The following is a 24,470-nucleotide window of genomic DNA, read 5'->3' on the forward strand; positions in this document are numbered from 1 at the left end:
AGAGCTAAATGATGGCATTTAATATTAACCATTATGGAGAGATCAACATTAACTAGGGATCATTACCTGAAGGGTTCCATCACTGAGATACAGAACTATGGCTTTTGCTGTGCGGAACCATTTCTTCAAACAAAGGGAGCCTACACTGATGTCATCCGAGTCCTTGGAACACTCCAAGTTACCTCCCTGTAAATATATTTGCAAATTAGTTTTCACTGATTAAATGAATTAGTAATTGAACACAAAATTACAATAACTATCATTTTCTGTTTAATAATTTCACCCTGAGATTGTATTTAAAACCAAAATCAAGTTATTTTCTTGTCGTTTAACAAGAGCAGTGCTTGTTACACATGGTGTTGTCAGGAAATACACACCTGGATCAAATGTTCATCCATGTATTTGGCGAAGTACATGAGCAGTGTCGTCTTCTTTTCCAGATCATCAGGCGGGTTGTCTGCATTGAACGCGTTCAACCTGCCTGTCATGTCATAATACTGCACAGATCTGCAAAACACACACAAAAAACATTGTTGTAGTACTTTCATTCATAATAATTTTAATGTCTTTGTCTGGAACACATGTTACGAGAAAAGCAGATTAGAGATAGCAGTTTTTTTTTAAATATTTTTTTATGATGGCATGTGGCATGAAATCTATTCCTACAGATTGTTTTCTATGCTTTGTATCAATACATTTGCACTGGAAACTGTATAAGCTGTTATGCATATGTTTGAATGAAAATCGTTTCTTATCATGAACGAAACTGATTATCGTGGAAACTAGAGAATGCATTCAAAGGGAAGGAAACAGATAAATGAGCGTTATCTTCAAACCATTGCAAGTAATATGTAAACAAGTTAAAAACAAATTCTCATAAAAAACACATACAAGTTGAAATCATTAAAGATAAAATTATATCCTTTGTCTGATAATTGTGTCGCTTACATATCAAACTTTCATAACAGTGCTGTCAAAAGACGTGTGTTGCATTTGCGTGAAAAATCCTTGTCTTTTTACAATTAATGATACATACATAATAATAAGTCAATTGCACAACAAAATTAATTTCTCTTTTTAAAACATTTTGTAATCTAAGCAGAAATTCATTATAGGTAATTGTCAAAATGTGTGCAAAGCTTTACTGAAACAGTTAAAGGTTGAAAAACATTGTGAAATGGCTCATACAAGTTTAACACACTAACAACTTACTTTCCGTCAAGGGAGAGGATGATTCTGGAAGTGTCATTGAACAGAACACCCATGGAGTCATTGGATAGCTGGAAACCAAAGCCATACTTGTTCGAATAATCGACCCACTTGCTCACCCACAGTATTGTCATGTCAGCAACTGGTTCTGGGTTCTTTATCACATCTGCAGGGAAGAAAATAAAAACATTAATGTCAATAGCTTACAAATCATGATTTCTATAAAGTGTTTATGCTGAAAACAAAAAGAGTAATATGGACAATATGCACTGGTATAACTGATTACTATTACACAAGTGTTCATTGGTTGGACAATATGCAATACTATTACACAAGTGTTCATTGGTAGGACAATATGCAATACTATTACATAAGTGCTCATTGGTTGGGCAATAAGCACAACTATTACACAAGTGTCCATTGGTTGGACAATATGCAATATTATTACATAAATGTCCATTGGTTGGACAATATGCACTACTATTACATAAGTGCTCATTGGTTGGGCAATATGCACAACTATTACACAAGTGTTCATTGGTTGGACAATATGCAATAACACAAGTGTTCATTGGTTGTTTTTTGTTTGTTTTTAGAATCTACTCATCAATATTTTTGTCTCGTTATTGATATTGGAAATTTCTTGTTTCTTTTTTTTTTTACAATCACCATCAAATATTTATATGTGTGAATACACCAGCAGTATTGATGCAATTTACTTTTTGAGGATAAGGTTTTCGTGATGTCACACAACATGCCAGATTTAATCTCAACAAAGCAGGTTGAAGCCTGCAGACATTATGAAGACTTTATTCCCATTGAGCATGCATTTTCAAGTGGTTTTATCTGGCCCAGATCCACAATATCGCCACAGCTGGTTGCCAATATAAAGTTATCTCCCTTAAACCATGATAACATTTTATTTGTTTGATACTTCTACAGACTTTGGTAGTTTTTAACTTAAAATGACTCAATCTCTGATTATTTTGAAGTGTATAGAAACAAGGAAATTCCTTTTTGAACAATGATGGCACATCATCAATGGATCAAAGATTGAAAGACACCCCTGCCACCAGGAAGATATAGAGTGTCTATCTTTACACGAATAATCTCATCTGTCAAGGAGATACCTGATAACCGAATACTTGTACATTTTTATAATATCTATTGTTACAAATGGGCATTTAGATGCAATTTTGATAACCAAAATAGTTTCGCACCTTTTGGCATGTGTTCTAAACACGTTGTGAGCACATCAAGAAGGTTGGCGGCTGAGCGAGGTTTGGGTGATGACTCTGAAAAAAATATTACTCTTAGGTAAAACAAAACATATCTTATGTTTATATCACCAAGGTTTACATAAACTAAATGATAGAATGTTTTTCTACAACTGTTTTGTAGCTTACATTTTGTGAAGTCTTCCATGAATGCAAAGTATTCAATTCAATCAACAGTCATACACTTCATAACTTCACACAAATCAAATAAAAATAATGTTCTGTCAAAATGAAGTTTGTTACCTCTCATAGGAGGAGAATCTGATCTGTCCGAGCGTGTGGCTTCAGAGCCAGAGGTCCGACCACTCAACCGTGACACCGGAATGAAAAAGTCGGGGGTGTGGCGACCTTTAGACGACCTTTCAGACCGACTATTGAGCTCAAGGTCGCGTATTGGGGATGTAATTCGTTCAACACCGGGGTCTAACCGTTGCTGATCCGGACCTGCATATGATTTAGGCCTGAAACAAAACAAAACATGACTGTTCATATGTATTCTAAACAAACTTTGATTTCAAGAGAGCAATAAATGTTATAGGCATTGATTAAATTTGATGCCTTAGAGATTGTGAATTCCACTGTTATCATTGATTTAGTGTGGTGAAAATAAACTACCATTTACCTTTTTCAAACTGAAAATAAACTTCAAGATACATCAGGATATGATGATATACATGTATATTTTGAAAGATTATTGATTTGAACAATTAGTCTCTTTTAAGGCACATTGTCATCTCAGAAAGGTGATATATTATTCACATTGCTTGTAACCAGGTGATCTTATAACAATAATAACAAAACAACTTTGTTTGCAGGAGGAAAGTATTGTTTTCATGTCATTAAGTACAGAAGGAATGCATTATGTCATTGTGGGCACAGCATTGTGATTATTTATTGTATCTTTGTCTCACTATCAAAAAGCTTTGTTGCATTATTGAAGAGTAGATGGATGGAAAACAAACAGAAAACAGACAGATCGATGAGAAACACATTCACAGAGAGATTTTGGAATGCTTCTGTTCTGAAAATAAAAACAATTTAAAGAATAAATGTTTGTAAAGAATGAAATGTTAACAATTATTTCACTTTCGATAATTTGTATGCCGTAATTTGAGTAGCTTGAAATGCTTCAGTTAAGCAATGCTGGGTTGAATATTTCTCTTTTATATCTTTCCAAACAAGGAAACCTATACAAAGAGATACCTCTATGGTATTTCAGGAATTTTAATGCCATTGTGAACAAATGATTTAACAATTGATTCTACTGCAAAAATGCATGAGAAATCTTTGTTTATATTATTTTTTTCTGTTCAATTGTGGTTGAAATTACCAATTTCAATCTCTGCAAATCTCTCTGTGATATTGATGACCCCCTACACAAAGTGAGACATTTTTATCAAAAATATGCTATGTGTAAACACATGGTTTATTTGCTGTGCATTTGTAAATATTTACTCTCTAAGTGCAGGGAAGATAAAAAGCTATTTAGACAGAGAATAAATTAAAATGCTTTAAATTTGCTCTATGACTTTAGGAATTCGATACAAAAAGTAAGGAAATATGTATTAATTTCCGGTCATAATAAATTGAAAGTGTATTATTTATCTTCCTGACACCAATAAAACAAATGCATTGGCATCTGACAAGTCATCATCCAAAAATGTGCCTGGTCAGATAGCAAGCCAAACTTTTAAACTTCACTAATTTAGAAGTTGATGGTTCTGTTTATAAAAATGCACTGCCTTCATTTCACACATCTTCTATGGAGCCAAGACCCTACCCCTTGTTTGACGCCGTGTTTTCTTCCATTTGTGTTTGTTTTAGCCATACATTCCTGTACCTTTCCAACTAAGGCCAGGCTCAAGTAAAAGTCTGTATCCCTAGTAAAGCTAAGCTCCAGAATTATGACATTTATACACACCTAGAATATCTGTGTCCCGAGGTCTGGAATCGAGGAGCGGTCGTACAACAGCTGGGTGGGAGATTGTTGGGGTGGTGGCCGGAGGTGAAAAACTCATCCCTGAGAATTGTCTCAAGACTCGGGCGCAACTCGGGCTCGTGTGTTAGACATTTTGTAATCAGGTTACGCGCCGTGGGCGACACCCAGTCTGGTATCGAGAATCGGTTCTCCGTTATACGGATATAAGTCTCCTTGAGAGTGGCCGTCTCGAATGGGGGATGACCAACTAATAAGGCATACCTGTCAAAACAAATATAGCATTGTATTCATTTCATTTTCATTGTCCACATTTGGAATTAAAAGATTTCAAATGTTCTTACTAACTGTTGGTGGTTCGGCTGATAAAATATATAATGGATCATTGTATTTAAAAATGAACTTTTGATGTACAATCGATTGTAATCAATAACGAAAATATTATCAAAATAAGATATATATCCTTCTCCTTCCTATCACTTACATGACACAGCCTAAGGCCCAGATATCTGCCTCGTAACTATGGCCACGCTTCTGTAGAACCTCAGGGGCAATGTAGTTCGGGGTTCCGCAAACAGTCCTGAAAATATACACCCTGCATTTACAAATGTTGTACAACGAATAACAATAACCTTAGAGAAAAGATTATGCAGCGCATTGCCTTAGAGAACTTCTTTATCACAAAAAATTTGAAATGAAGAAGACTGCACATATTTAGATGTTGCAACTGCAGTTACTAGATTGAAGCAAAAAGTAAGGTCAGGTTACACAATAATAATTATTATATGCGCAATTAATTTTTGCAAGCTATCTGCACTACAATCAGAGGCAATTCCTCAAGTTATGAAAAACAATTGTGGCTTTTCCTGGTTCCTACAGCGGCAAACATTTATTATTGTTAATTATCATTTGTGTTATTTCATCTCTGTTAAAATGCAAAATAACACCATTATCATTCATTATTCTAGTAACAACTTTTTCCTTAGAACTGTTGAGATCTTTCACCTAGCCGTTTGTTGAATCAAATAAAACAATCTGGTATGTAAAACTCTCTTTTAAGTTTGATAAATGTGATGCAGTTTATTGCCTAATTGAATTTCAGTTACATAACAGTGAACACCATTACAAAATTGAAGTTCAGTTACTCAGCAGTTTTGTACTATAAAAGGTATTAAAACTTGATGAATTAAGACAATAAAAATTGTGAGCTACATTTGTATACAGTTATTTTTCTTGTTGCAATTTAATGCCTTCTAAGGGCTGTTTCCCCTTGCTGAAAAATTTCCATTTCCACCAAAAAGTCATGATATTTTCCCATTTCAGGAAACACAGTTTACCTGATTGAATAAAAAAACAAAGTACATGGATGTGTGTTTTTCTTGAAAAACATCCAAAATCTTTACAAGGCCAACTCTAAAACAGTATAGTGTATACATGAAATGTCAATGCATGTACATTTGCTATTTTATTAGGTATTTTCATATAATTTTATATTTTCCCAAAATTGGAAACTTTTCCGAATTTGGAGGGCACAGACGGTGAAAAAAAAATCACTGGTATAATATATAAACAATTTATTTGCACTTATATCCAAACTTATTCCTGTTCCACCATGTTAGCAGTATTTTTTTTATTTTCTTACATTTTCTTTTCGCCTTCAAATTCCACACGGGTAGCGAGACCAAAGTCAGCAACTTTGACGTTCATGTCGTCGTTGAGGAGCATATTGCCAAGTTTGAGATCGCGGTGAATGATATTGTGATTGTGGATATACTGCGTGCCCTCAACGAGCTGGCCCATGAAGTATCGCACCTCTGGCTCCGTCAATGTCTTACGATGCTTCAACATGTACACAAGCGACTGGAAACAGAGGATGAAAAAACATGAATAATGATCTCATAAAGACAATCATTGAATTGAATTGTCAAAACTATTTCACCCAGTGTGAGAAGGTGCACATGAATTTATTGGTAATGTTGATTTGATTTGGGAAAAGGCAATTGTTTTGCAGATTTCCACAATACTTCACAATTTATTTCAACTTGTGCAATTTAAGTCTGTTTTAGGGGTTGTGGGGCAAAATACATGTGCATGGTTACTTGAGGGTGAGGGTGTGTGTGGGGGAAATGCATACAGTATATTGCGGCCACAGGGCTCAAGATATCTAACATGTTTTAGCTGTAGACTCATGAATATAAATTGTTTATTGATTTTCACTCAATTAAACTTTGATAATGCTCGACAGTTCAAGATTGTTAGTGAAAGTACAGAGAGAAATATTGCAATAATCATGAATTTCTCATAAAACCAAGATAAAGACCTCATAAAAGTGATTTTCAACACTCAGAAGTGTTGACCCATGCTGACACAAAGAAATTATTATACCAGCCACAAAATAGAACCTACTTGGTAAAAGTAAATTTCTGTAGCAACCGATGCATTGCTATTTTCACACCTAACACCCACATCAAAGGAAGGACAGGATCCATTTATTCTATTTATTTACAATTTTATTTCCTTGGTTATCTAGATCAGGTGACAGTGAGGGACCAGTCACTTTAGAAGACTTTGTCCTCATAAATAACCATTACCGGCCAGTTTCTGCCATCACAGTTAAAATTAATTCAAATGACAACAATGGCCTGACTTCTGCTGCTTACCAGGCAAGGCATTTGAAATAACATTACAAATTAGATAAATCATGATAAATATTTCATGATAAATATTTCATGATAAATATTTTTTCATTAAATATACAAGCACTCATATTTTATTACATATACAAGCACTCTCATGTTGCGCTAGACATATTTAATTCAATTCACATTCTTTAAACCCTTCAACATATGTAACATCTTAATTTATCACTGGTAGACACATACAATGAAATTCTGTGCTGAAATTTCCCACGGTTACATGAAACATGACAACTCCGGTAATTCATAAAAAAACTATGGCAACCAAAGCGCAACGAAATAATAATTTACAGCAGTAAGTACATTTTTCACGGTCCTGCACCTGGTAATAAAATCATACAACTATTTTCATAAGGACGTTCCCAACTTTAATATATGTTCATGCTTGTCAACAAAGACTTTCTTCTGTTTATCTTGACATGAAAATGACTAACATTCTCAATGATGACCAGACAGGGCTTATTCAATATGTTACAAATGATAAATTGTCTGTATCTGTCCTTAGACTTTGTCAACATTACAAGGTAAATATATTACAATGCACCTTGCCTTTTTGCCCTGAAGTTGCTTTACTTATTGTAAAAACATTAGAGCATTGTTGTGTTAGATTTTTCTGCATGTGTGCACCCTGACAGCTCATGAAACAACACAACCTGGTCAGGACAACCTTCTACCCCAAAATGCCTACAGCAAGGTAAATGTTGGTTTTGCTGATATAATATTAGAATGTTAATAACCATCAATTAGAAAAAAATGAAACCCCCAAGCTGAAACTACCTATTCTTTTGGCTAAGAAAGAATTTTAAATATTTCTTTCCTTTCCTTATAAATTGTTAAAAATATTTTCTGTTGATTTTAAATAACAAAGAAATGTCCATTGTAATGATTTTTTATATAGTTAATGTTCAGCAGATGGAGGATTTTCAACAGCTCTTATCATCTAAATGTATTTGGCGTAACATTCCATATAGTGTCAACAAGTTAATGATTTTGCAAATATAATACATGAGATGGGAATACAACATATGGCTTCTGATACTGAAAGATTATTACTCAATATGAGGCCGTACAATAAGTCATGTTGAATACAAAGTCACTTTCAATACATGAAAGTATAAACCATAAAAATGTCCATCAAATCCTTGAAAATGTATAAAACACATAGAACACAACCTAAATTCGATAATTTTAAATGTTATTGCTGAATAATTTCAGTATTATATCAGCGCTATATCTGTCAAATCAACGTTTATCTCCTCTCTTTTCTTGTGAACAATTAAGTACAATTAGAACATAAATTATCTCACAAGCTGGCCAATTATTAATGCATTAAAGGACAACTTGCTTGGACACTTATTTTCATTTTGAGATTTCATAAAATTGAAATGGATAATTTTAAGGAGTTGATAACCAAGATATGGGAATTTTTAATTCCATAGTCTTGAATGATTTTCAAACTATTTAGCGAAGGTTTTGTCCGACAGAAAGATGACAACAACACTAAGGTTATGACAATTGCTTAACTACAGAGCAGCTATAAAGGAGATTTCTTTGATACAGAAGGAATGATGATATCTGTACCTTTCTATTGCAGTTTTCAAGGACGATATAGACATTTTCATCGTCTTCGAAGAAACTGTGGAAGGCGACAACGTTTTTGTGACTCAGGTATCGCTGTAACTCCACCTCCCGCATGATCTGTAACAGAGAATCAAGGATATAGAAACGTACTGAAAGCATGGTGGATACAAATATAAATTTTTCATTACATAAACATTTTTTTCGTTAAATTGTTGCTAATTGTTGGTGCTGAATGGCCTTGTGGTTTCAGTTGCTACATCAATGCTACTGTATTCTATTGTAGTTAGTTTATAATTATTTATTTTGCTTATGGTGAACACAGCAGACAGCTGATATGAATCACTATCGAGTCTGGTAGAATCCAGTACTGGTGTCCTTTTTGAGAGGACAAGAGTAAAGTAAAAGTAACACTGCTTGGGCTCGAGCCTCCAACCTCTTGGGTGGAAAGTGGACACCCATTCCACTAGGCGAATTCCACCCCGGCTTTTTTTTAGCAGTTGACTGCAGCAACTGAGATTTGAATCCTAGCTGGTTTTTATTCAGTGTTTAAAGTAGGTTTTCTCTTTTACTTTCTTTCTATACATATTGTTACCATACAATATTCTTTTGAACCGAGCATAATAACGTTTTTCTGCCAAATAAAAAAAACATGACATTCAGGATATGAACGATTCTAGCTTGACTGTTCAACAGTTGTCAATATAATTTATTTACTTTTAAGAGGAATTTAAAATGGATTTACCATAAATAGGCGCTCTATAGCAAATACCACCTGAAATCTGCTCTTGAAAGCTTTGTAACACAATAACTATTCGGTAATTTGAACTGGATGATTAACATATTAAATATCAATTCATGTTTAAAAGAACATTTTATGATTGATAATAAATTATGCATTCACAATGCAACCAATGATTATTTTTATTACCAAGATTTTTGTACATACATTTGATACTTGATTAGATTTCAATAATCTGGGGCTTTTAGTTTGCATTGAATAAAGCTACAATTTTTTCATCAATTAAATGCAGTTATTTGAAGAAATTAACAAAAAACAGAAGTCTCGTAAGTTGTATTACAAATTCTTAACATTTTGCATGTTCATCAAAGAATTTAATATTGCAGTTTATCAATTTATGTTATAATAAAATGTAACTCAATGTGAAGATTTATGGAATACTCCGACTCAGATCATTGAAAATAGTTAATCACCGATTAAATATTATTTTTTTATATTTTAATAATTGGTCTTGAAAATTTGCACAATTTGCATAAATGCATATTTTCCTCTTGCTGCACTAGAATGAATATTAGTAATGCTACCCCTATAATGCAACCTTAGAGATGCAACCTAAACAATGCAAAATTAGAGATGCAACCTAAACAATGCAACATTAGAGATGCAGCCTAAACAATGCAACATTAGAGATGCAATCTAAACAATGCAACATTAGAGATGCAAGCTTAACAATGCAACCTTAGAGATGCAACCTAAACAATGCAAAATTAGAAATGCAACCTAAACAATGCAAAATTAGAGATGCAACCTAAACAATGCAACATTAGAGATGCAACCTAAACAATGCAACATTAGAGATGCAGCCTAAACAATGCAACATTAGAGATGCAATCTAAACAATGCAACATTAGAGATGCAGCCTAAACAATGCAACATTAGAGATGCAACCTAAACAATGCAACATTAGAGATGCAGCCTAAACAATGCAACCTTGGAGATGCAATCTTAACAATGCAACCTTAGAGATGCAATCTTAACAATGCAACCTTAGAGATGCAATCTTAACAATGCAACCTTAGAGATGCAATCTTAACAATGCAACCTTAGAGATGCAATCTTAACAATGCAACCTTAGAGATGCAATCTTAACAATGCAACCTTAGAGATGCAATCTTAACAATGCAACCTTAGAGATGCAACCTAAGAGATGGAACATTAACAAAGCAAACCTCAATTATGCAACTAAACAATACAACCTAGGAGAGGCAACATTTTACAATCATGCGGCAACCTCATCCATGCATCCTTGTATACTTTATATGTATATATATTTATCTGCATTTTACTGTAATTAACGCAAACATTATTTTTTATTATGATACAAGCTAGCTATAATTTGCATTCTTGAGTTGGGTAATGCATGCATGAACAAAATTATAAAGATATCCATCAGCAGATTATGAATGCAACATTTAACAAAGTTGCAAGTTCCCAATCATCTTCTGTATGACATCTTTGAAAGGTAGTGATTAGGAAAATTAATGACTTAAATAAAGCTTTTATAGATCATCTTGGAGATTCAAGATTCACAATCTTAGAACATTTCAATGAATTTGGTAACTGTTATTACAGAATATCAAGATCACCAACAGAGCTACAATGTACACTTTATATTAATATGTTCAATTCACGGACAGCACATAGAGCTTTTCTTTTAAAGATGATGTGGTTGTAAAAAGGAAAAATGAGTGCAAATAGGTATGGTTGGTACAAAACAATTACAGCAATTCAAATCTGCCTTCAATAACTACCAATGCTACCTGTACGTAGAGAAATCATGGCATTCTTCAACACCCCAGACCTTAAAGCTGTTTAATCTTTGTATTTATTTCCTTGATATTTTATGATTCCAATGTCTATGATATATTTTATGGGTTTATTGGTGTTAACAAGTGTCTCTAGATTTTCCTGGCATTTGTTGTCTTTCAGACCTTATAGACCACTGACTGTGTTTTTTTCTAGTCTTGCCTTAATTCACTTGAAGTTTCTATCAGAGTTGATTTTATTCTATAAGTAGTTGTATTATATATAACACCACTCTGATGCCTTTTCTTTATGAATTCGGAACACATCAAGGAGCTCATGTAACAACAAACTAGGGCTTGTTGCTGGGATTTCATAACATTATTGTTGTAAAAACTACATATTTTCAATGGTGAGGGGTCCCATCTCTACCAGTATTTTGTAAAATCCATTACAGCACTGTCAAGACAGGTAAATCCATCAGTCTACAGGGATTCGTAAGCATCTGGCTCAGAGGGGGAGAACTTTGTAGGTATGTGTCAATTTCCTCCTGATTTATCACTTAATCAGATTGTGTATCTGTGGAAATAATTAATCAGCATACCTGCCAAATTCATATTTAATCTCAAAAAAACAACCCCAAATACTGGCTGACATCTCTTTTCATTTTATTGTGTCATTGGTCTGATGAATAACATCAACCACAATTTTAGAATTATACAAACTAGTTAATGGCTTTTAATAGCATGAAGAAATATTGCCAATAGTACCTTAATGCATAGATGAAAAACAAAATGCAAAATTAAGTCATGTCATAAAACTCAATATATATTTTTGGTTAAGGAGATCGTCACAAGATAGCTCAATTAAGCATGACCTATGCCGATTTTTGTCATTTCTTTCACAGTCAATCAAAGACACACAGCGATGACTATCACCTCAAAATGACTGTTTATACAAGTTAAAAGACAAATTAAACCCTTATGTTCTTTGTAAACATTCAGAAGTTGGTTGACTGGTATGATTCATCTTAATTGGATTTTCATGTCTCATTGATTATTTTGAAATTTGAGATCTACACCGAAGTAAGCTTTTTATAAGACAAAGCCATAAGAATGCTGTCTATGACAAATCATTCCATGCTTATTCAAATGGCAAATTTGATGACAATTCTGGACTATTTACAGCCAAAAAAAGTAGATTTCCTATCAGATTAGTAATGATCAAGCAACTAGGTATTGGTAGCATTAGTAAACCAGTCATTCAAAACTCATAATTTGGTATTTTCTATTGAGAAAACCATGACCTATGGCTGGTCATCTTAATCAGCAGAAGGTATTCAATAAATTGACCACGAAGATTTAACCATTATGCTGAAATGGACAAATTAAAATGTGAACCAGCATGATTAAATGCAAGGAGCATCTTACAATGCTTAATTTCAGACAAATTTAAGGGACAATTTCACAGACCAGCGGCTTCATTTATTGATCTCCAAAAAGCATTTGAGGCAGTTGAACAAAGGCATGCAGAAAAAGTGTAATTTTCATTTTCATTTGCAGAATTCAGCTGTCCATCATGTTTAATTTGTACCCCAGTTTCAAGCCAATTAAGGGTTTAAGGTTTCAAATATGTCCAATCTAACGTGGTTCAAGTCATTTAAGGGAACAACGCAAGGGGACCTTAACAGAGGAAGTGCTGGGAGGGGTTTGATGTTAGCCCGACAAGATAATTATAACCTTTTATGGTAAGACTGAATTTACATGTCCCATTGCTGAACAATAAAGGAGTGTATGCACTTTTAATGTCCAATGATGTCTTGTAAATCAACTTGAACCAATCATTAATTATTTTTTTACAAAAAAAAAATTTCTACACATTCACATTTTTTTTTATGCTGAGCATATACTAACTTGGATTGATTTCAATTATTTTTTCCTTTATAAGGCTATTTAAGGTGATACTGAACCCTTTTTGACTAAATATCATTTTAATGATAATGTCCATTTGTGCAAAGTAAATCTTATCAGGGAGTGTAGTAATATATATAATATACACTAAATTTTGTTTTCAATTTGTCTACATTTATTTTTCTTTCCCCTTGGCAAGACATTTGAACCTCTTAAAAGTGATGATTCATCACTTTGTGTACCAATACATAAACAGTATAATTTCAATCTTGGAGATTTGATGGCCATTAAAAATTCGAAGTGTCCTTATGATGAAATCTCCAACAAAAGAAGTTTGGCGGTGTGGTCAGAGGAAAACACTCTTTGATACATTCGAATACATTTTTAAGTGGCAGTGACCTTTACTCATTGACATGTTATGCTCTAATCCGAACTCATTGAATTTGTATAGAAATTTGAGTCATACATTTTTCAGTATCAACTTAGTTCACCTAGAGATATTCAAAGATGATTTAGTGCCATGTCAAATGTGCCAAAAAGGAATGGAATAGGCTTTGGCCTCAATAACTTCTATTTTTCTCTTCATATTATCATGCTGAGCACCAAATTACCAATCTGAGAAGTATTCAATGTGATATGATCAGTAAGGTGTGCCAAGTTTGATAACTATTGACAGAAAAAAAAGAACACTTTAACCCAGTGCTTCCAAAACACCATGCTGGGAGGGTAGAAATGGAACTCATTGAAAACTTTGAATTTGAAATGCCTGATATTTTAGTCTGGCAACGGTGTTTGGTTGGCAGTAACTTGGAATAAAAGCTTATCAGGCAATTAACAGAAATCTGACGTGACTAGGTTATAGCTTGGATATCAGATAATGTTGTCTGACAATTTGTATGAATGGCTTTCTGGTGAAGACAGACCTTTTAAAGATTGTTTTCATTACATAACCCACAAGCAGTAAAGGTACAGTATTCTTTCTTCTCAATGAAAGTAATGTTTGATGAAATTCAATTTTGCACTTAAACCCTAAATGCATCTATTTTAACTCTATTTAAGAGCCATTATCTATAAAAGAAAGAATGTGTTGTCCTAATCCTTTATTTTTGATATGATTTGGTCTAGCCACTTAAGTCGGCCAAAGTTTTCAATAAATTGATGGACAAAAGTTCACTCTAACAGAGAAGTCCGATATGGAATGCACTTAAAAGAAGCCCAGCTTAGAATTTATGAGGATTTAATACAATTATTATTTCTATATTTTCATTTTAACTGCATGCTAAATATTTCAAAGTCAAATCTATTATTATAATCAGGTATTACAATGAGTTTAATTAAATATGACAGAAATATTTACTGGCTTAATTGATAATAATCTTAATTCAATTCTAAAACTTTCAAATATTGATTAGTTCTTATAAATCACTGATCAAATATTTTTATTTTTTGATGTGTCATGTCGCCCACACATATTTGTTGAATAATAGTCCATAAAACTCACTGTGGCATTCAGCGATTAAATAAAATGTACATGTTCATTTACTTTATAAAAATTCACACTTTACTTATATTAAGGGAGTGTTTTCTATTGATATAGTGACATTTTAACTTAATGTGCACACCTTATCTACATTTAAAATATTTATTTTAAATTTTTAAATTCAACACATTGGTTTGACATTTTTTTGTACCAGGTAATTAAATTTGTTTTCCAGATACTATATGTGTGGCATTCTGAAAATGAGATTAAGCCCTAAAATTTCTTCAAATGACCTAACTGTACATTTGTACCAAGGTTACAAACATGTATATTTCAACAAAACCCCCAACTGGTTCTTTGATTTTGTAGATCTGACAATCGATCATACCTTCTGTCTTTGGTGGGGTTTGGAAATTCTGTGTTTGTGGATGATTTTCCCTGCATAGATTTTGTTGGAGTTGAGATCGAGCATTTCGTAACATCTTGCAAAGCCGCCCTGAAAGTAAACAAAGAAGTTGTACATAAAAAAATATAACGACATACAGAAGTATAAACTGTACATGAATACCATTCCATAACATATAGAACCTTCTATATATAAACAAGACAACTGGTTTGACACAACTGGTTTGACACAGCTAGTTTTGGTATCACAATGGTCATAATAAGTCACAATTACATGTGGCAGTATTATACAATATGCTTTAAAAACAATCATATAAAATAAGTTGAAATTGTTAACATAATATATGTATAATGTACAGGACATAATACATATTATTCAAGGCCTAACCCCACACATCTAAGCAATCACATCACTGGTCTAATAGAAGAGATAACTTAGAGTGAAGTTAAATACCAGAATCCCATTCTTGTTAGCATGATTATTCATGTGCATCTATAGATTGTACCATAGATATAATCTGTCCTTTATTATATAGAGGCATTAGGTCAATGTCTCTGCTAACATGGCAATACCCCCTATATAATATTGATATATTCTCATCTGATCTATCCCAATCATATTTTTGTCACTTACAAGTGACCTCTTGCTGTGGCGAACATTGTACATTATCTAAATTAGAGAACAAATTGACAGCTATAATGTCCATTTTATGGAACCCTGATACCATCTAGAAATGAAATTATAGCTATATTGAATATTATACCCCTTTGTTATACTTCCCTGCATAAAATCCTGATAGGTTGTTTTCAATTTATTTTTTCAGTATCATATTTAATGACACCTGTTTAATACATTTGACCCAAGTAAGGAAATAGCAATACAAAAGTAACACTATAACAGTGCGGTCAGTAACATTTTCTAATTTGATATGACTTATGATACTTTTGCTGACAAAGTGAAAACTTGAGGAAATAGAGGACCCCTTGTCAGTGTGGGCCGTGGGAAAATTGCTAATGTTTACATGGTAGAGGGAATAACAGTGAAACCCATATGGAATATCATTTTTTTCTTATCTGTTACAGAAATGCATACATAGAAATATTGTAACATAAACAATCCCTATTACTGAAGCCACATACAGAACATATCTATGCAAGTGACATTCAATCTCTCCAGCAGAAAGAAAACTTCTGATTCCAACACACCCACTTTTCATCAAATGTTTCAATGTATGTCAAGTTTAAACAAAGTTAACAGTTTAAAACCGGTGACTAGACCAGTTTATACTTAAGTAAACATATTCACATAATGACTAATAAATAGCAATAATGATCTATAAGGGTCGAAATTGACTTCAGTAGTGTGAGCAAATATTTGTCCACAAAATTTGTTCGGACCTGTTACAAAGTCAATAAACTCATAAGAATAAAGCCATTTGACCATAAATCGTTTAACCCAGTCAGGTTTTAATCTTATTCAGCAGGAAGCATCCAAATCCCAGTGCTTTCCGCTGGAGACAGTCTTGATCAATCTGGTCTCATAGCGAACCAATAAATCACAGACTGGCCACTTATAAGTCTCTACCTACAAATAAAAGGCCTTAACATTCTGACCATAACCTGTACTTATGCTCACAATATTTACTTACTGATTAAACAATGATTTGCAAGTGCAAAATGATTGAAATAAGCTTTAAGAATTCCCATGAGATCTTGTGAACACATTAATATTATAAATGGTTGAATGGACAGCGCCACACCCCAGGTCCACTTCATTTCATTGAAAATCTACCTGAAGGAAATCAGAAAAGAATATACCTACCTACAGATACCATCTTAAATACATAACAGTGTTTATACTGAGATTTCTGTCAGATTAAACTGTTTAAGTTAATTTGATTCACTCTGATAAGGCATAAAGCATTTTACAAGATTACTTAATTATACTTTGAAATGTATAAACCCCTATGAAAATTACTGAAAGATACATTTCGACCATTAAGTATGATTCATAAGAAGAGAAAACATAAACCAATAAAGACCATTTTCAGATTACATGCCATAATGTATGATAAATCCTATGTGGAAAAAGACAACTTCACATGATAGATGTACAGAACCAGACACAGCAGAAATGATAGATGAAGAAGTGTAGAAGGCCAGGGAAAAAGTAAACAAAGCTGGGGGCTTCAAAGGCGATTGTGTACATTCTGGGTAATAAATCACCCCAACATTGCGCTGATTAAAAAAGGTATATGTGCCTCCCTTTAAACAGTCAATGCCATTGACTGGTAATATACAAGGAACCGAAGAGGGACATGCAGTCCTTGGACATGTGGTGACCCTTTGGGTATTGTTGCTATTTCTTAACAGAAGTGAATCTTCTACAGCAGTATTAAAGTGATTTTTATGGTCAGGACTTTAGTGCTCAAGAAACAATAAAATCATCTTGCAGATGAAATAAATTACAGTAACTTGAAGAATAAAGCAAACTACAAGAGAAATTAGGGACAAACACAGGAGACACTTGACCTTATACTGACCATGGTCTTGGAAGACATTACAGGACTTCAGTGGACAGTAAAGCGTGCAGTTTATTGTTATATCTGCATGAATGTCAATTCATCAAATGATGTATTTATATATATATATATATATAACTGATGTTGCATGTTTCCTTATATTTGACCCATTTATTAACTTTATTTACTAAACAGAACCTAATGATCAGATTCTGAAATAAAAAATAAAAATGTGTGAATCAAACTTCATAATTCTTTGAATACCTGACAAATTGTAAATGATCTAAGAAGATGAAAAGCAATAATATATTATTTTCTAGAAGTTGTCTCACACACATACAACTAACTAATCAATAAAGGAAGTCGTGTGATTTATTATTCCTTTATAAGCCATGATTTCTTTCCAGGAACCCTCCATTACATACCTCAGCGATAGTCATGCATTAATAATGGTATCAGGAACACAATTATTGAAACATACAACAGCGAAGACAGCTGGTGATGATGATAGAACTCACACCAGTGGCTACAAACATAAACAAAGCACTTCCAGACATTGGAAATTAAAGGTTAATGAAGCCACCAGAAGGCCCTGAATGCACTTTATCCCTGCTAGATTTTTCGCTGGATATATAAACAATATCTATGGCCAATTGCTCTTCTAAATTACCCATGGGATTAATCTAGACAAACAGAATAAGGAAAATTGATACTTTATTCTACCTTATGCTGGATGCTTGTTAACATATGATCCCTCTGGTTCCATATGTTTTATCTTCTTACTTTTTCAACCTGCATGCGTCATCACTTTTTCATGTTTTTTTTTGTGTGGCTCCAAATAGGTATTAAAGCTTGTGATAATGATAGTTATTCATAAAACTATGATTTCAAATGACTCACAAAACACAATGCATGATCTGCCTTAACCATTGGTCAAGAAAATTGCAACATGACCTACCTTGCAATCAACTTTCTTAAGGACATGGTTAAGAAAAAAACTCAAACACTAATGACATATTATTGGATTACATTGTAGTCTGTCATGAAAGTATTGTCACAGGGTCATAAACCTGCCAGACAATAATGCATACCTGGCCAAATGACCAACTCTGATCAAAGAAAATGCACACAGGTAATCAGCTTTGATCATCTTTGAACCCTAATTAGACATGTAAGATGTTATGTAATCCACCGAATACTTATTTCCTTACATGGCTTACATAAAAGAAGACAGTTATATAGTCTTTTAACGGTTAAATAATATAGGAGTTGAATGGTCTCAGCTGTACTCTTTACTTTCATAAAAGGACGAAAACTGAGCATTTCTGGAATTCAGCAATAATGTGCTGTTTTTTTCTTTCACAATATCAATTAACTGATTTTATTTTCATGACTCACTATCACCAGTTTAAACATTAAAATGGTTATGCATAACTGCAGGAAATAAACCAAACCAAAATCAATAAGAACATGAAAGCCAATAAAACATACACTTGACAAAGCCCCATAACATGTACACATTCTGTAAATTAATCATAGTAAGCCAATGCATACAAAAATGGTTTTGATCTGTACATCTTTCGTTAAACCCTTTTCCAAATCACTCATTGTGGTTTGATTTAATAATTATCTAAACTAGTAACCAATGTCAAATGCTTTATTGAAGTCAACATACATTGATAGTGAGCTTCTTACAATTTATTGAATTTGATACAGAAGCGCGATGTCATCAACGACCATATGTGTAATTATACACCTACGTCTTTAATAAAATGATATTTTACATAATAAACGATGCAATTTTCTTTGCAGTGACGCAAGGCAAGCATCCGTCTTTGAAAAAGTCACACAATAGATTCATTGGCTATTTACTGCAACAAAGGGACTTGAAGATTCTTTACTCAACAATACATGTACAAGTCTTCCCAAGTACGAGAACTGAACAATTCATTGATAACAACCCGAAGACCATACACCTTTCTTTTCCCTGTTCTTGGTTTCGTTTGATTACATGCCGATACCAATTTATTTGAATTGTAGCTCAGGTTTCTAGGACAATGTAAGTTATCATAGAGGGGAATCGATACTCTGTAGCTAGAGAAAAGCCTTCTAGATCTAACAAGCGGTTCTTTCCATAATTCAACAAAGAACTCCTCTTTCACAGTTGAACGTTACGACCATGGCTCATATCATCGGACTTGTGTCGTCCGAGTGTACAAAGGATCACTCTCGGTCAAAGGCCGACACCAATGTGATACCAATGGAAAATTATGTCATTACCGACATACACTGTAATCAATGATAACAATAATGAACTATATCAAATTGGCAGGCAAATATCTCATATTTATGATAAAAGTGAATAAGGTATTATCAAAATTAACCGTAATATTTAATGTTCTATATTGTATATGTGTTAGTACAAAGTCAAACAAAGGGTCAAATACATTTCCTTATGTAAACACAAACATTTTGTTTACAAACACATTTGCATAGTCATGAAAATTGAACACTTAAATCAACAAGAAACGTAATGGATTCAAAAGCAGCAACACAATGTTCATATAAGCAGCAATAACGTGTATAGATATCAAACAATTTCCAAGGTATTTGTTTACATTTGGTCAAAGCTACGAACACAAACTTCTCTATCTAATCGTTAGGCGTGTCTTTGCTTTCTTTAGTGTGTCTATAACGGTCCCACCGAGTTTTACAAAAATATCAGCTGTTACTTTGATTTAATCGTGGTGATTGAATCATTGAGTAGTTTTGGTACAATGGTTTTAGGTTTTAGGCGACATACTACGATTACTAAGATACGGTGATAATATTGATACGGGTTTGACTCCCGGTGATCACAAATGAAACCTCAAAGATGACAAGCATTGAACACAATGACACACAACTTGCTTATCGAATAAAGCAATTGTCAAACTGTTGGTTCACCGAACACATATCAGTTGCCAAACCACGGTACTTTTGATAATTTATATTGTATATATTTCCAATATACACAAAGATGAACAGATGGCCAGGGTTCAAGAAGTACTCCAAAGGAAGATGCAAAACAAAGAAAACACGTAATCTACTGTTACACTGACACGATTGTTTTTGTGTGCATGGCTTGCATGGTGATAATCTTTCACATGGGTGATGGACTGCATTACCAACCAGTCATGTGCATGTTTTGTATTCGTTTTCATTTTCATTTCCTATCGCTCTAATTGGAGATAATTTTCTGAAACGTTAGACTGACGTTGGAAGTGGTTACATCAGTCCTATGAGCAATAAATACTGGCTCAAAAATGTTGAGTCAGTGGCATGGACAGAACCAATAACCTTTTGGCTTTCAGATCGCTCATTGCACACATTAAAACCACATACAATAATTGATTTCCACTGGTTTGTTTATTGCATTCCAATCTTTTGGGGGAAATATAGATCTACCAATAGATATTCCAGTAGATATGTGGCGGCCTTATTGGAAATAAATGCGTTGTCTCAGCATTTTTTACATTATAATATCTTTTGGACATTCGATCTCAAAATATACTCAAGTACCGAATGATAAGCATGGAATCGGACAAACAATTACTTTACACATACCAGAAATATTTGAGACTATTACAATCAGTTACTCGATACGTTAATTTGATCATATAGCTCCATCATTGACGTTTCTCGTGTTTTTAAAATGGTCTAAAAGTGAACATATCGATTTCAAAATTATAGGTAATTACGTCCATGTCCTTCACATCATGCCATTGAATATTACAGTCGTAATTCGAAGGATATCAATTATTATGCAATGTTCAGACATGCTAAGAAATTGATAAGATGTGCTCTTAGTCAGTATTTTTTTTTCAAAAAAGGATTTTTCAACTGCTGTTGGCCCAATCAATAGCATTCATGTTCTTAAGCGGTGGATTAGCTTTAAAAATAATGACCTGTCGCAATTCCGGTTTGCACACAGTCGGTCCTATCCGTTTCAATGCAAAAACGATGATCTCTTATCAACGTTACAACTCGTCAAGACATATGTGGGATCTTATCTTGGTAAAACAGTTAAACGTAGGTAAAGAGCCCGATTTGAAGAAAATTCTTAATGAAACTTAACTATCATGTTCATATGTATTATATTGTTGTTAAATGCATACATTGCTTATGTTTTGATTGTCGAATGTGATTTGAGCTTAATATTAAATTATAATTAATGCTACTACATGTATTTCAATATATAGTGAACTAATCTGACCTACAACAATTTCACATCGAGTATAACTTCGTACTCCGATGTACTTAAGTCGTTGAAGCTTTGATTGAACCATTTCCTGATCCCCTTGTGCGAGGGTCACACGTAATCTTTGAGTTGTCGCATGGGTTAAAGTGGATCAGCTGTCTGATGCAGACAAATAGCTTCGTTGTAATGTCACTTCAACATCAGAAAGATCTGTTGACTCCCAAGTGTTTACATATGAAACAAGGTTTCCGTTGGTAGTTTTTCTCTTCAAACAGTTTCAAAACATATGGTTGAGATTAGCGAATGATTTGTATTTATACGTATATTTTTTTTAAATCATTGATCCGCTGAAAACTCGTGTCATTGGTCAATTAAAGAAAGCAACATGTATAGTGTAAATATCAATGCGACTCTTCTGTTCGACTGTCTTTGTGTTGATGATAGTTTATACAGAAATTTGCTTAATTAAAATTAACACAATAATCGTGAATCGTGATTACAGTAATTAAACAGGAAACCAGTCCAACTTTGGAAGTCTGTGTTGTTTGATGTGTGGTTACACTAATGTACGCATGTTTACGTATCTCTAAATCAATCAGCTTGTTTCTTCCGTCCGCCTTTGATACATCGGGCATGTACATGATATCTAAATTCCTATCAAACAGGTGATATACATGGTTGAGGGGTAATCCAGTTTTTTATGTCGACTTTCAACAAAAATTGACGTAGTTGTAGTGGTGGTGGTGGTGGTGGTGATGGTGGTAGTGAGTCTAGTCAGCGGTATTGAGTAATCAAATTACAAAAATAAAATACTCTGTGCAGTGGTAAGACACTGCTACTGGTGAATGTAAATGTACAAGAGAACAGGAGAGTTCATTTTTCTTTGGTATCTTCTTTTTCCTTGCGTGTTTCTTATCGGTCATTTTACATGATAAAATCCTGTGCTAATTGGTGAAAATGATTTTAAGTACGTTAACGAACAGTTGATTAATGATTGAAAACATCGTTGTCATTGAAGGACTCGGCCCTAGGGTTAGTGAAGTGTGTATGCTGATCTCATCTGTAAGTTCATTCCAGATAAACAAAGAATTACAGCCTTTGCTACTGAACAGTGGCAGAGACACATACTCATAAAAAATGTGTGACCTCTTTCATCAAATTTTGACAATCAGTAGCTCTACTGAAAAGAACACAAAGACATTACATCACGACTATAAATGTTCACTGGTTCAGACATACATTATATACCTAAATAATGGTTTCATGTTTTGGTAAACTGGGTGGTCATGTAAAAGCAACGTTTCGGGATTTTGAACATGGTTATATGGAATTTGGTTAAAATAATCACTTTGCAACGCCCAAACATGCAATGTTGAAACTGCTTACTAAGGACAATCATGGCCGCCATTGTCATTATTAAATCGAGTGAAGAGAATGCCAGAGAATTTCGGGCATTTTGGGAGACAGGACAATAACTAAATTTTATAAATACTCTAAATAAACCAATATAATGCAAATCCAATACACTTAACAAAAATGCACCGTACATGTGATACTAGCATTTATTGTAGTTTGTATCCTATCTTAAAGTTTCAACATAAAAATGAAGTATATCTATCTCAAATTCCTTGTCATTGAAGAAAGCAGGTTGCGACCTCGCCATACTTTGTCTCCCTCCTTTTGTTGTGCATGCTCTTTTCACTGTCAAGCCGACAATATTATGTATGAACCAACGTCTGGACTCTTTGTATTACATAATGTGTGTGTGGTTGGGCGATTTAAGTTTTTATTTCCGTCTTTTCGTTTCATTCATTGTGCTTTGCAAATAATAGTCCATTTATTTATGTTTCTTTCAATGTTTCAGACTCTGGGCTTACAATCAGAATGACAGCCTAATTGTTTACAAAGATTTATCAATCTGACTGAAAGGAGTTATTTTTTTATTTTTTTCCATTCTTTGACAAAAGAAAGAAACCAGAAACAAGTCCCTAACACGTTGAACAGAACGCAACACATTGTTTTAAATTACTCAAAGCCATCTACAGTCAATAAGTTTCTAAAATGTCTTGGAAATTCTCTTTTCTACCGCATGTTCAACTGACACAGCGTTTTATGCTTGTTAAAGGACTATTAAACAAAATTGCGATGTATAGATTTCTCAGAAATGTTAGAGCAGCTAATCTGTAATTTATTTCCGACTAAAGATGTAATTTGTACCCCTGACATCACATCACACTGCTTCATGTTTCTTCAATTAAAATAATCTTAATGGGAAAATCTTATTTCCCATGGTTCGTTTTGGTTCAGATTCTTGAAATGCCATGGATGCTGTGGAAAAATCGTTCTGTTAGCTTGTACTATACAACGAAATCTTCAACATCGTTTTGACACTTAATTTCAAGACTGGCTTCGCGTAATATAAAAATGTCATAATTTCATAACGCTATTTCTGACACGGAGAGAAACAGTTTAAGGTACGAAGCATTGTGTTTACTTTGCAGAAGTGAAATATTTGTCTAGAGATTTATCTTGCTTGTGTTTCATTTGCAAGTACAATGTACCTTGATTTTGTTGCAGAACTTTAAGTTTGCATACATACAAATTGACATTAAAATATTGCCCTATACATTATCATTGACACATTGAATTACTGACTTGCAAAATAAAATGAT

General features: G+C 33.5%; 1 protein-coding gene across 1 annotated transcript in view; it reads right to left on the minus strand.

Annotated features, from left to right (window-relative positions):
- LOC128214163 (serine/threonine-protein kinase PLK1-like) overlaps positions 1 to 24,470 on the minus strand; it is a 36,707-nt gene that overhangs the window by 3,204 nt on the left and 9,033 nt on the right. Inside the window, exons 2-11 of the mRNA XM_052920486.1 lie at positions 15,020 to 15,127; positions 8,700 to 8,816; positions 6,065 to 6,282; positions 4,907 to 5,002; positions 4,408 to 4,686; positions 2,730 to 2,947; positions 2,430 to 2,504; positions 1,213 to 1,375; positions 378 to 507; positions 67 to 186 (exon numbers count right to left, since the gene is read on the minus strand). Coding sequence (XP_052776446.1) covers positions 67 to 186; positions 378 to 507; positions 1,213 to 1,375; positions 2,430 to 2,504; positions 2,730 to 2,947; positions 4,408 to 4,686; positions 4,907 to 5,002; positions 6,065 to 6,282; positions 8,700 to 8,816; positions 15,020 to 15,127 — 1,524 coding nt within the window. The remainder of the gene's footprint in view (positions 1 to 66; positions 187 to 377; positions 508 to 1,212; positions 1,376 to 2,429; positions 2,505 to 2,729; positions 2,948 to 4,407; positions 4,687 to 4,906; positions 5,003 to 6,064; positions 6,283 to 8,699; positions 8,817 to 15,019; positions 15,128 to 24,470) is intronic.

The sequence above is a fragment of the Mya arenaria genome, chromosome 13 (assembly GCF_026914265.1).
Source record: "Mya arenaria isolate MELC-2E11 chromosome 13, ASM2691426v1".
In the NCBI taxonomy this organism is placed as follows: domain Eukaryota; kingdom Metazoa; phylum Mollusca; class Bivalvia; order Myida; family Myidae; genus Mya; species Mya arenaria.